At 37.9% G+C, this 13,981-nt stretch overlaps 1 protein-coding gene across 6 annotated transcripts in view; it reads left to right on the top strand.

Annotated features, from left to right (window-relative positions):
• The window catches only part of LOC148302714 (CLIP-associating protein-like), an 82,357-nt gene that overhangs the window by 32,982 nt on the left and 35,394 nt on the right, over window positions 1-13,981 (top strand). For 3 of the 6 annotated variants that reach the window (XM_088271149.1, XM_088271152.1, XM_088271148.1), the window contains exons 5-12: window positions 860-1,036; window positions 1,999-2,123; window positions 2,632-2,757; window positions 3,411-3,548; window positions 6,616-6,693; window positions 10,014-10,177; window positions 11,630-11,752; window positions 13,312-13,431. In XM_088271149.1, the coding sequence (XP_088127275.1) occupies window positions 860-1,036; window positions 1,999-2,123; window positions 2,632-2,757; window positions 3,411-3,548; window positions 6,616-6,693; window positions 10,014-10,177; window positions 11,630-11,752; window positions 13,312-13,431 (1,051 nt within the window). The remainder of the gene's footprint in view (window positions 1-859; window positions 1,037-1,998; window positions 2,124-2,631; window positions 2,758-3,410; window positions 3,549-6,615; window positions 6,694-10,013; window positions 10,178-11,629; window positions 11,753-13,311; window positions 13,432-13,981) is intronic. The other 3 variants (XM_088271153.1, XM_088271154.1, XM_088271150.1) reach the window with 1 other exon arrangement.

The following is a 13,981-nucleotide window of genomic DNA, read 5'->3' as shown; positions in this document are numbered from 1 at the left end:
AAGGAGATGGCGCGTGACAGAGTGACTTGGAGACGTCTCGTGTTGGCCATATGCTCCTCCTAGGGAGCGAACATGGAAAGAAGAAGAAATTTAATAACCTACGCGAGCCACTGAAAAAGCCTCGGGTAGCTACCGTGTAGCTCACGAGCTACCGCGTGGCGATATCTGGCCTAGAGCAGTGTTCCCCAAACTTTTTCACCTGCCAAAGAAAAAACAAAGCTTATTTTATGTTGATTTATTAGAAAAATTTATATAAGCTAAAATATATATATAGCATATCGCTCACTCCATTCAACGTCATATATAAAAAAACATTTAATTTTCAGTTGTGCATGTTTTCAGAATGCCCTGAAAATGTACTACATCCCAGCAAAAGCGGCATATTTTTAACTTAATATTTACCCGCAACAGGGCAGAAATTGTTGTTTTTGCATTTTGAAGAAAAGGTATTGTTTAATTATTTTTTTAAAAAATATAATAAATATTTTTCAAATGGAGAATAATTATTCCGGTGATACCTAAAAAGAATTGTTGCACAGTAAAAAGATCAATAAGTGGCTTGATATTTATTTTTAATACATTTCATTATATTTTTAAACTTTAAAAACGATTTTCTTTAAAATCAAGTATTGAAAAGAGTGATATAATGTTTAATGCGAAATGTGAGCCTTTTTAACTGAGCGCAGTCAATCAAAATTTGGAGCAATTGTTTATAAGGATGTTATCTTCAAAATTTAGACGTTTTTTCCGCGGCACACCGAGTAATCACCACCGTACACAAGTGTGCCGCGGCACACGCTTCGCGAGACACTGGTCTAGAGTTTGGGCGTCAGACTTATCGTGTGTGCTCCCATTCCAGGCTGGGCGACTCGAAGGAGGCGGTGCGAGGGGCTGCTCGCGCTGCGCTCGCGGCGCTGTGGAGCAGCGGCTCCCTGGCGGGCCCCCAACTGCTGGCGCGGCTGGGCGCGGCCTTCCGGCACAAGAACGCCAACATGAGGGAGGAGGCCCTCCGCTCGCTCAAGGAGGCACTGAACCAGTGAGTACTGTAACTCTAACATTGCTCGTGCAGGTGGGGCGGCACAACTATTTTCTTGTGAAGTTGTTGTGTGGTAATGTAGTGGAAGATTATCAGTAAAATTTTGCTAGTTCTTTGACTTGGGTTTATTCTATATCATGGGTATACTGGCAGAGGAAGACCTAGGAAAACTTGGCACAATCAGGTATGTCAAATATTTGAAAGCGGCCGGGTCAGGAGTCGAAATAATTGTCGGTGTGTATGAGGAGATGCATGAATGTGGAAGATGCGAAGAATGTTTGCAAAGACAGAGTTGTGTGGCGTTCTATTCTCTCTGCCTACCCCTGCGGAAGGCGGCGTGATGGTTAGTTATATAGGGTCTACTGGCAATTTGTGCGGTGCCCTTTGCAACATTTGGTTTGGATAAGGCTATTTTGGGATATTAATACTAAGACTGTAGATGGCAGTGAAACGTCTTATTTGTGGAGATTTTTTTTTTTTTTTTTACCAAGCGTCCCCTCGTTTACGAGTGACTTGTGGGCATTTCGCTCACTCCTTTCAACAACGTCATATATAAAAAATCGTCAATTTTCAGTTGTGCATGTTTTCAGAATGCCCAGAAAATGGACTATATCCCAGCAAAAGCGGCATATTTTTAACTTAATATTTACCCGCTACAGGGCAGAAAGTGTTGTTTTTGCATTTTGAAGAAAAGGTATTGTTTAATTATTTTTTTAAATATACTAAATATTTTTCAAATTGATAAAAAACCTTCAGGTTTTACCTAAAAAGATCTGTTGCACAATAATAAGTTCAATAAGTGGCTTGATATTAATTTTTAATACATTTCATTATATTCTTAAAACTTTAAAAATGATCTCCTGAAAAATCAAGTTTTTTGATACATGCCGTTGTTGAAAGGAGTGAGCGAATTGTCGCCAAGTATATTTTTGATTGATTTCTGTTTTTTCTCTGTCTTGCAGGCAGGGGAGTCAAGAACTGCAACTGAAGGCTGTCACCCCCTCCATAGCTGCGCTCCTGGGAGATCCAAACGTCAATGTGAGGGACCAGGCTTCGGAGACGCTCGTCGAAATGTACAAACACTTTGGTGAGTTCTGCTGTATCTAGCGTGCAGATATATTTAGTCCTTCCAAGTCCCTGGTATCCTCTTTTCTAACCCTGGCATACAGTTCTAGCTTCTAGTCACACATACTATGAAGACTCGATGAATACATGTGTAGTTTTCGAAACTAGTCGTGTGTAATTAAATAAAACTCAATAAGTGATATTATTCAAGTGTTAAACTTTTAAAATAAAAACCTTTCTAATTATAAAACGGAAAATAGAGGGTCGATGAGATCTGTCTGCAGAAGACAGATCTCTTGGCTCAGGAATATACGAGATTAGTACTGTTTAGATCTGCCCGAGACAAGGACAATTACTCTCAAGTGATAGTCCACATCAGAGAGACCTGACATGACGCGAACAAAAGAAGATACCTTCCTCAGCCGCACATTCCTTCTAATTTCTCCATTCCTGACCCTGGCATACAGTCCTAGCTTCTAGCCACACATGCTATGTAGTTTTTTTTTTCATATATCGCGTTATTTTTTTAGGTGAGAGGCTACGCACGGACCTTCGCAAGATGGACGTTCCGGCCAACAAGATGGCGGGGCTGGAGCAGAAGTTTGATGAGGCACAAGCCGCCGGCCTGATGGTCGCTTCCGCTATGACCATCACCAGTGAGTGTTGCCACACTATTTGCTTCCGCCTTATTGGACTTGTTGAACTTATTTTCTATTAGAAATAATCACACATTTGATAAAAATAAAGGACTAAATATAATACAAACATGCAACAGAGTACTTAAATTTTTTTTTCACATCTCATCAAAGATGAAGAAGAATATGGAAGTCTGGCCGTTTACGGGGCTGACGACCGTCATAGGCTGATTTAAGTGATCACTTTACACACGTGTAACATTCACCAATTCTACCCGTTATTGACAACCACACTACTCAAATTCTAGGAAGTTCTATATATATGAACCAATTTCGAATCATTGTTGTTAAATTTATCATTAAAGAGTTTCTGCTCGATAAAAAAAAAGCTTCTTTTCATCTCACCAATAGATGTCGCTAGTGAAGTTCTAGTGATTCAAGAACAACAATTCGAAATTGGCAATTACTATTGTAGCCAAGCATACCCTGAACATATCAACAATGCTACATCTCTCTTAAGTGCCTACTCTAAGGCTCCTAAAGTCAAATAGGAATGTGAAACAATCTATGCCGGCGCTGTCTTGGCTAACCTACCATATATATTACCATTAAGTTAACAATGCTGTTAATATACAAAATATACTAAAGACTTGTTTAAAAATCCCTGTCTCCAGGCGCGGCCAACAGCAACGATGAGATTGACAACATCCTCATGCAGAAGCCGGCGAAACCAGTCAAGAGGACCTTCAGCATCCCGACCTCGGCCAAGAAGGCGCCCGTGGAAGCTCAGCAGAGTTTGGCGGCAACACCAGGTAATAGAAATAATATAAAACCCTTCAAGTTGCATTCATCCCTTCTAATTACAGTACATTCCCGATTTTCCGGGATAGATGGTGAAAAAATTCCCATGTAATCGATTCTCAGTTAACACACCTGCGATGGGAAATGTATTTCTACTCATTGGGTCGATTGATCCTTAGAGGCGGGAAGGGTATTTTTACCTTCTGTGCCAGAAATTTTGATACTACGTTGCATTAGGATACGCACATATTTATATTAATTAAAAACTGTAACAGATGAAAGGTGTTACTAATAATAGTCTAGGATGATTTATATAGCGCCATTTTCGTAAAATACTACCTCAAGGGCGGTAGTCACAAATTAGTGTTTATTAAGGTGGTATTACACAAAGTGAACGAAGAATGATAAGGAGAGTGTTATATTACCATACCACAAAGTTAACAATGCTTTTAACCACTTCTGTGGAAAAAAGTGGGTCAAAAAAAGCCACCCTTTTTTTCACTATTAAAAGTTTATTACATACTATGATTGGGATTTGGATGAGTGTTGGCATTGTACGTGGAATCGGGTAAAAAAAAGCCACACTTTTTTTTAACTATTAAAAGTTTATTACACACTATGATTGGGATTAGGATGAGCGTTGGCATTGTACGTGGAATCGGGTCAAAAAAAGCCACACTTTTATTTCACTATTAAAAGTTTATTACATGCTATGATTGGGATTTGGATGAGTGTTGGCATTTTACGTGGAAGTGGGTCAAAAAAAGCCACACTTTTTTTTCACTATTAAAAGTTTATTACATACTATGATTGGGATTTGGATGAGTGTTGGCATTGTACGTGGAAGTGGGTCAAAAAAAGCCACACTTTTTTTTAACTATTAAAAGTTTATTACATGCTATGATTGGGATTTGGATGAGTGTTGGCATTTTACGTGGAAGTGGGTCAAAAAAAGCCACACTTTTTTTTAACTATTAAAAGTTTATTACATGCTATGATTGGGATTTGGATGAGTGTTGGCATTGTACGTGGAAGTGGGTCAAAAAAAGCCACACTTTTTGTTAACTATTAAAAGTTTATTACATGCTATGATTGGGATTTGGATGAGTGTTGGCATTTTACGTGGAAGTGGGTCAAAAAAAGCCACACTTTTTTTCACTATTAAAAGTTTATTACATACTATGATTGGGATTTGGATGAGCGTTGACATTGTATGTGGAATTTTTAGTAAAGTGAAAATTACGACACGTGTCACTCAACGCGCGCGATGCGCTCTCAAGACTGGTGGGGGAATGACCCGAGCTGCATTCGGGCAAATCGCTATAAAAAGTTTGGTGTACAATGTGCCCGAACTGGATTTGGGCAAATCACTGTGTCAGCAAATTACCTATCTGAACTGAATTCGGGCAAATCACACAAGGGGTCAATATACAAAATAAATGACATAAGTGTCCGGATAATCCGTTTCCCAGGTAACCTGACCCGGAAAATCGGGATGTACTGTATAATAATACAAATGACTCACTTTATTTTTTAGTTATTTGTGTTATGTTGTTGCCTGAATGCAGAGCTCTCCTAAATAGTATAATTTTTGTTATATTCACCAATTTAACTTTGTATTTTAACACACTATCTGCGGGAAGGGTAATTTTACCTTTTCACTCGACTCATCGTAAATTGCGTGTGAGTTATTTTTACGCATGACTTTTGCGGCATCTTTTGATCTCATATCCATGTATACAGTATGGTTAAATGTTATCACTTCTTTACTTTTTTCAGAGATGTTTATCTCTATTATGAGCGCGAATCCGCCCGCAGATAGTGTGTTAAAATGTAACAATCATTTGTGTGTATTTTTAAAGTAATAATGTAACAATCGGTTCATGTTTCATTTTCATTTTGATCGTAACGTTTATTGGCCGGTAATTTTATGAGTGTGAAAGTTTTGAGCTCTGTGTAATTTGTCCGCCTCCGTAGTGTAATGGTCAGCACGCTCGGCTACCGTTCTGGAGGTCCCGGGTTCGATTCCCAAGGGGGGTAAAATAAATATAAGTAATTTTTTCACTGTGATATTTATTCAATATTACCCCCTGGACTGGTACCTGAAGCGGAGGGCTGATCACCTTTCCTTCATTTGTAAATGATCAAGATAACACTGCGTTTATATAACGCAGTTCCCTATGGTGCATTGGGGTGCAGATAAGGGTTTAAAGAAAAAAAAAAGTAATTTATAATGTTAGTTACCAAATTTGTGTTTTTGAGTGTGGAATATATGAATGATTGCCTTAACACATTGTTGGCGGGCAGTTTTTTTTTCATTAACCTCGACCCTAATTAGTATACTAATCACAAGTAAGTTTTTTGGCGTATCTCGCGCTCTTCCAAAAGTAAGCAAATAGAACGCTTATAATTGTCTCCCGCTCTCTACCGAAAGTATTTTAAAGCCGCTTTTAAGCGTTTCCTGCAAACAATGTGTTAATAATGACTTAATGCGTTTTTGTAATGTACCAATGTCCGCCTCAGTAGTGTAATGGTCAGCTCGCTCGGCTACCGTACTGGAGGTCCCGGGTTCGATTCCCAGGGATGGGTCAAATAAATAAAAGTAATTTTTCACTATAATATTTATTCAATTATACCCTGGACTGGTATCTGAAACGGAGGGCTGACCACCTTTCCTTCATGCGTTAACGATCAAGATAACACCGCGTTTATATGATGCAGTGCCCTATGCACCATCGGGGACGGACAAGGGATTGAAGAAGATAGATGTTAAATAAATGCGTTTTAATCAGATTTTCTATAGGATGATTTAAAGCACCAAAATTTATTTTTTGAGTGTGTCCAAATACTTGTTCACAAATCTGGGTTTTCTCCCATGGGATAAGAATGTTCTCTCCAAGGGTTTAGAATGAAAAAAAGACATATTTTTGCGATGTATTTAATTGTCAATTGTATGAAAGTCGATGCTTGGTGATTCTAGTACTAGTTGTGTCTTTTCACCCCATTTTCATTCACCGGATAACCCCTCATGTCATGCCATCCACTAACTAACGTGTGCGCTAACCTTCCCCCCTCTAGTGAGCGAGTTCCAGCGGCGAGCCACCACGGCCGTGTGCGGGGGCCTGCCGCAGCCGACGCGCCGCACCGGATCCAGCGGTCTGTCTATCCTCATCATCTACTCGCTTGCCCCGCGTCACGCCGCTTGCGTAGCCGTGAATCCGTGCCGAACGCTAGTTGAATTTAGCAGTTGGAACAGCGTTGTGGGCTGTTATTTTTTTAGATTGTTTAGTTTGGAAGAAAATACTGCTCAGATGTGGTTTATTTTGCTAGAAAATATTCGTCAGATTTTGTTTAGTTTGCAAGAATTCACTCCTCAGAGACAGTTTACTTTGTAATAATTCATTCAGAGACGGTTTGCTTTTGCAAGAACTCACTCCTCAGATACAGTTTGCTTTGCAAGAACTTATTCCTCAGATATGGTTTATTTTGCAAGAAAATACTCCTCACATACAGTTTGCTTTGAAAAAATTCACTTCTCAGATAGTTTATTTGTAAAAATTCACTCACAGATACAGTTTGCTTTGCAAGTACTCACTCCTCAGATACAGTTTGCTTTGCAAGAAAATACTCCTCAGATACAGTTTGTTTTGCAAGAGCTCATTCCTCAGGTACAGTTTGCTTCGCAAGAACTCATTCCTCAGATACAGTTAGCTCTGCAAGAACTCACTCCTCAGATACAATTTATTTTGCATCAAAATACTCCTCGAATACTGTTAAGTCTGCAAGAATTCAATTCTTAAGGTGGAGACTGACCGGAGTATTTCGTCGTAACATAACGTCGTAACATCGCTCGCGGCGAGCATCAGCGAGCATCCGAAACTATGGATGGAGCGCTCGGCTCGCTGTACTGACTGCCTGAATGCTCGCATCGTAACGTATTACGTTACGACGAAATGCTCTGGTCAGTCTTCACCTTTAGATACAGTTTGCTTTGCGAGAACTCCTAGGATACAGTTTATTTTGCAAGAAAATACTCCTCAGATTCTGTTTAGTTTGCAAGAACTCACTCCTCAGATACAGTTTGCTTTGCAAAAACTCGCTCCTCAGAAACAGCTTGCTTTGCCAGAACTCACTTCTCAGATATAGTTAAGTTAAGTTAAGAATCCACTCACGGAAATATTTAATGCATGCAATAAATATTATATACACCAATGCACTTGCACTCCACATTCTGCATGAATATTGTTTACTTTATTTTATTCAAAAGGCTAGTTTGAACAAACCGATATTACTTGGTATGTTGTTTGCCTCTGTAGTTGTGATTAGTTCGTTTGGCTACCACACATCGCTCACTCCTTTCAAGAACGTCATAAATCGAAAATCGACATTTTTCATTTGTGCATGTTTTCGGAATGCCCAGAAAATGTACTATATCCCAGCAAAAGCGGCATAATTTTAACTTAATATTTACCCGCTACAGGGCAGAAACGGTTGTTTTTGCATTTTGAAGAAAAGGTATTGTTTTATTATTTTTTTTAAATAAACTAAATATTTTTCAAATGGAGAAAAAACATTCAGGTTTTACCTAAAAAGATCTGTTGCACAGTAAAATGATCAATAAGTGACTTGATATTCATTTTTAAAACATTTCATTTTATTTTCAAACTTTAAAAATGATCTGGAAACTCAGTTTTTTTGATTTATGACGTTTTTGAAAGGAGTGAGCGACATGGGTTTGATTCCCGGTGGGTCGTCAGCCAAATTCTCATCCCACTGTTATGTTAATGATACTAATAAAATAACACTGTCTTATTCTGAGGCAGTGTCCACACGTTATAAAGTGACAAAACAGGTGTTAAAAATAGCACTGCTTTTTATCTCTCAAATCAATATTCTTTTACTGAAAAAAAAAACATGAAATGGGGCCATTTTTAAAAATGGCATTAAATACATATATTTATTTATTTATTTAAACTTCATTCTGTCCGCCTCCGTAGCGTAATGGTCAGCACGTTCGGCTACCGTACTGGAGGTCCCGGGCTCGATTCCCAGGGGGGGTCAAATAAATATAAGTGATTTTTTCACTCTTATATTTATTCAATATTACCTCGGTACCGGAAGCGGAGGGCTGATCACCTTTCCTTCATGTGTTAACGATCGAGATAACACTGCATTTATATGATGCAGTGCCCTATGCACCATTGGGGTGCGGATAAGGGTTTGAATGAAACTTCATGTACAAAAAAATGAAATAAGTACATTGGCGGGATTATTGCTAAAAAGCAATATCTTTCAACCAACCAAAAACAGACTAGTGATATTGGTCAAAATATTTGATACCTTATATGTATAGCTGTTTGCAATCAGAGGGTAGATAGTACTTGAACATTAAAAAATCATAAATTACAAATTCATGATATAAAGAAGTAATGTATATATCGCTCACTCCTTTCAAGAACGTCATAAATAAAAAAACTTGATTTTTCAGGAAAACGTTTTTAAAGTTTAAAAATATAACACAATGTATTAAAAATAAATATCAAGCCACTTATTGAACTTTTTACTGTGCAACAGATCTTTTTAAGTAAAACCTGAAGGTTTTTTCTACGCTTGAAAAATATTTTGTATATTTATAAAAAAAATTAAACATTACCTTTTCTTCAAAATGCAAAAACAATATTTTCTGCCCTGTAGCGGGTAAATATTATGTTAAAAATATGCCTCTTTTGCTGGGATATAGTACATTTTCTGGGTATTCCGTAAAAATGCACAACTGAAAAATGTCGATTTTTGATTTATGACGTTCTTGAAAGGAGTGAGCGATATGATCTCTTTACTAACGAATGATCTATATAAATAAAAATGTAAATGTTGATTTGTTCAAAATCTTAAGCTATTCACTCGATTGCTTTGAAATTGGAAATTAATGCTTATAAGCGTCTTCCGCTCTTTACCAGCAGTATGTAAAACACGCTCTAAAGCATAGGCGGCCAACATTTTCAACAGCCGGGCCAGATTTAAGAAATCAGACTTCTTACCGGGCCGTAAAATAGAATCCTTAACCATTTTACCATCTGCTATTATCATGGCTACTGTTTAACTAGCTTTTACATAGCATTTTTACTTTGAGTCGCTCTAGCAGACAGTTATAGCAGCTTTTATTATTATCAGTGTGTACTTATAAGTCGATTTAAGTTGTTTGTTACCACGAATATACTATATCAGAAATTGTCACGATAGTGAGATACTTCCATATATGGGATATGATACAAACTACGCACGATGGAATGTTCTTTTGGTGGTTTTATGTACACATAAAGAAGAAATGTGTGAAATGCTCCGCACGGGCCGCGGGTTGGCCACCCTTGCTCTAAAGCATTTCCCGCAAACAATGTGTTAAAATAAGTCTTCAGTTTTCTTCCAATGGCTTTGATTGACAATTTGTGCGGTGACTGACGCTCTATTCCTTCCCGCAGTGGATACGGGGGCCGGCGCCGTGACCTCGGAGGCCTTCGAAGCCCAGTTCTGCACGGTGCCTCCGGTGGCACTGTACAGCTCCCGGGACCTGGACGACGTCTGCCGCCTCGCGGCCTCCGTCGTCGGTGACAAGAACGCCGACTGGGAGAAGAGGATAGACGCGGTGAGATGGGTTTATCAACCCGAAACAGGAATAGGCTGTATAAAAGCCTAACCCTTTCCGGTCCCCCAAAATTAAAAAAAAAATCTAGGTAGACGGTTACATTCCAATTGGAAAAAAATCTTTTCTCCTCTGCTCCACATACTGTTGTAATAGATACGAGTGACAAAAATGTAAGCTTGGAATTTAACCTTTCCGGGAGTATGGACGTAAACGAACGTCGGTGCGAATTTTCCTCAAAGGAATGTCGACGTTAATGAACGTCAAAGTCTATCTGTCATTTGGTATGATATAATTTGTACAGTAATGACATCTGTGGATATTTGTATTTAACTTTGTCATATAATAAAACCTAGAGATGGTGAGCTTTATATTTTATTTAAATTATTTTTAACATAATTTTTGTCTTTATAATACAAAGATTTTATTTTTAAAAATACGTATTCAATGTAAAAAAACTCACTCCATGGAGAAAGTCGGACATCAATTATTGTACTCTTGGAAAGGTTAAATAAATAATACTAATGATGAAAAATTTTTGTCCGCCTCCGTAGTGTAATGGTCAGCACGCTCGGCTACCGTTCTGGAGGTTCCGGGTTCGATTCCCAAGGGGGGTAAAATAAATATTAGTGATTTCTTCCCTGTAATATTTATTCAAAATTACCATGGACTGGTACCTGAAGCGGAGGGCTGATCACCTTTCCTTCATGTATAAACGATCAAGATAACACTGCGTTTATATGACGCAGTGCCCTATGCACCATTTGGGTGCGGATAAGGGTTTTATATATTATATAATGATGAAAAAAATGTTGAATAACATCCGACATGGGACCTAAGAGGAAAAAATCAATGTTGAATGAGATTCCACATTGGACCAGTAAGGGTCAATAGAGAAAGCTAAACTGGCAGTATATTTGGCGTCCTTGTGCCAACCTTTGATCACATTGACGGTTAATATCAGACACACGCGTCATTTCAATCGCGTCTCATCTGCTACTAAGTTGTACCTTAAATTGTCAATCTTATTTTGATTTAGAGCCATTTATGTCACTTTTGCTTGGCAAGTAAATAAACATCAATGCAGTTAGTCATTTCTAACAAGTCAATATATTATACTTCCAAGTTTAAAATCGCTTTGGGATTTTTTCAGCGCAATATTAAGCTAGTAAGATATCAAATAGTCAATAATCAAGTTTTCGTTAAAAATGTCTTGGTCATTTTTTTTAAAAATTTTTAAAAGAGAAATGTTTTTTTATTTTTTTTTATTTATTATTTACACAAATATTTCAATTTCATAATATTTCTGTGAGCCTAAGCGGCTCATTATTAGAAATAGGTATCAAATTGTGGTAGAGTGGATTCGAACCGAGAAACTCTTGACTCACTTTCTCCTGTATGACTACGATATTTGGAATATGGAACTGAATTGTAATTTCATCGGTGTGTTTGCAGCTGAAGAAGATCCGAGCGTTGCTGGTCGCCAACGCTCACGCCCTGTTCCCGGTGGAGTTCACGGCGCAGCTCAAGGAGATGTCCGTGCCATTTCTAGTCGTTATTAAAGAGTTGAGGAGTCAGGTACGGAGCCGGTGAATTATTACAGACCATTTATTGTACAGGGTAACGGAAACCAAATGACCATATGAGCAGGTTGAATGGATTCCTACTATGGGTGCATAGTAGTGCATAGTAACCCACTAGTTTACATACAGTAGCCATATGGGGCACCTTGTATGTTTGTAATGCTGCAATGGGTGTATGATTATACCCTTCATATGTCCAACGGCACAATATGGGCAAATTGCATGCACGGATAGCTGCTATGGGTGCATAAGAATAATCCACTAGTTACCTTACAGTAGCCATATGGGCACTTTGTATGTTTGTAATTCTGCAATGGGTGTATGATTATACCCTTCATATGTCCAACGGCACCATATGGGCAAATTGCATACACGGATAGCTGCTATGGGTGCATAAAAGTAACCAACTAGTTTACATACGGTAGCCATATGGGCACTTTGTATCTTCATTTATTTAAAATGGATGCCATACGTTTAACCGTTTTAGTGCTGAGATTTTTTCTTATATGTATACTAAAATTTCTGAAGATTTTTTTGCAAAAATGGTATTTTTACTAGGCTTGTACAAAATCAGCGATACTTTTCTATAATATTGACCGATTTAAGTATTTCTTTCTGGTATCGTAACATCGCTTCTATACAATGCAGTGCCTTACGCGCCATTCGGTGCAGATAAGGGTCAGTAGTAGTATGTTTCATCTCAAGTTGACACTATATTATGGCTTTTATCGTAGAAGATGTAAATATATAACATATATATTTACATCTTCTTACAATACACATAACATTTAACCTTTTAAACGCGTTAACTTTGTTCCTAAGAGACGCTCGTGCGCGGCTGTATTTCGCCCTTTTTTAAATGATTACTTTTATCGTGTATTTAGTTATGAAACGATTTATTTTCCTAAACAAAAACGTTCAATGGGATTCATTGTGCCTTTTTGGTACTCTATAATACACGTGTGTCACATTATTCTTGAAATATATCGTAATATAAATAAATTAGATCATAACATAAATAAATCAAAGCACGCATCGTGTGTCACTCTTACCCACTGGCGATGCGTAGCGTCGAGAGTGAGACAGATATAGGGCATGATTATGGCGCGGACTAATTACCGACGGCAAGAAAAATCAGGGATCTGTTGTTTTATTTATCCTTGTGATGTTACAAATTATTAGTCAGATATTTCAACATATGTCATAAGGCCGAGGATTGACGTATTATTTTATCCAAAGTTCCACACCATGAAAAAATCCCTCCAAGTCGAACTGAGGTTCGAAACTTGGAGCAAAGTGAAAACACAAACGCTTATGTCAGCCGCGTATGGGGCATGTCTTGTTAAAACACATACGCTTATGCGAGCCGCGTGGATCCGGTTAAAAGCAATTTTGCGATTCTGTTTTTAATTTTATTTTTGAAATGGTCTTATTCTATTCTTAATTTAAATTTAAAACTATTTGACTATTTTCATTCACTTGCCGATCAATTTCCACCATTTTAAATCTAACCTGTGATTGTAATGTTTTTTTTTGTAAAATTTAAATCCGCAGGTCGTGAGAGAAGCGTGCATCACGATAGCGTACATGGCGAAGACGCTGAAGACCAAATTGGACCAATTCTGTTTGTATATTATCACCGAGATGATCAACCTCGTTCCTAACTCCGCCAAGGTGTGTATCTATTATCACAAATATTCTTTTGACCTTTTAACCCTTTGCTGTCCCCCAAAATTAAAAAAATCTAAGTAGACAGTTACATTCCGATTGGAAAAAAATCTTTTGTCCCCTGCTCCACATACTGTTGTAATAGATACGAGTGACAAAAATGTAAGCTTGGAATTTAAATACATAATACTAATGATGAAAAAAATGTCGAATAACATCCGACATGGGACCTAAGAGCAAAAAATCTATGAGAAAGAAAATCGATGAGTCGAATGAGATTCGACATTGGACCAGTAAGGGTTAATCCTTTAAGGTTGGATACGGTAAACGCGCCAGGCGCATACATCTAACATTTCTCGCAGTGCGGAATACTCGCCAGACGCATATGGCAAACAATCTAAGCAAAATTTAAATCTACAAAAACTAGGTAATTAACATCTAACAAATAGTCTTTGTGGAATAAATTGAACAGTTTATTACAATTATCTCTACACATAATAAATAAATATCCAAGTAGGAACATTTTGTTCACATAACAAGAGTTGAAAAGTGTGCC

The sequence above is a fragment of the Brachycentrus maculatus genome, unplaced genomic scaffold (assembly GCF_059751285.1).
Source record: "Brachycentrus maculatus isolate JH-2025_06_01 unplaced genomic scaffold, ASM5975128v1 h1tg000420l, whole genome shotgun sequence".
Lineage (NCBI taxonomy): Eukaryota > Metazoa > Arthropoda > Insecta > Trichoptera > Brachycentridae > Brachycentrus > Brachycentrus maculatus.
This window is presented reverse-complemented; position numbering and strand designations above follow the sequence as displayed.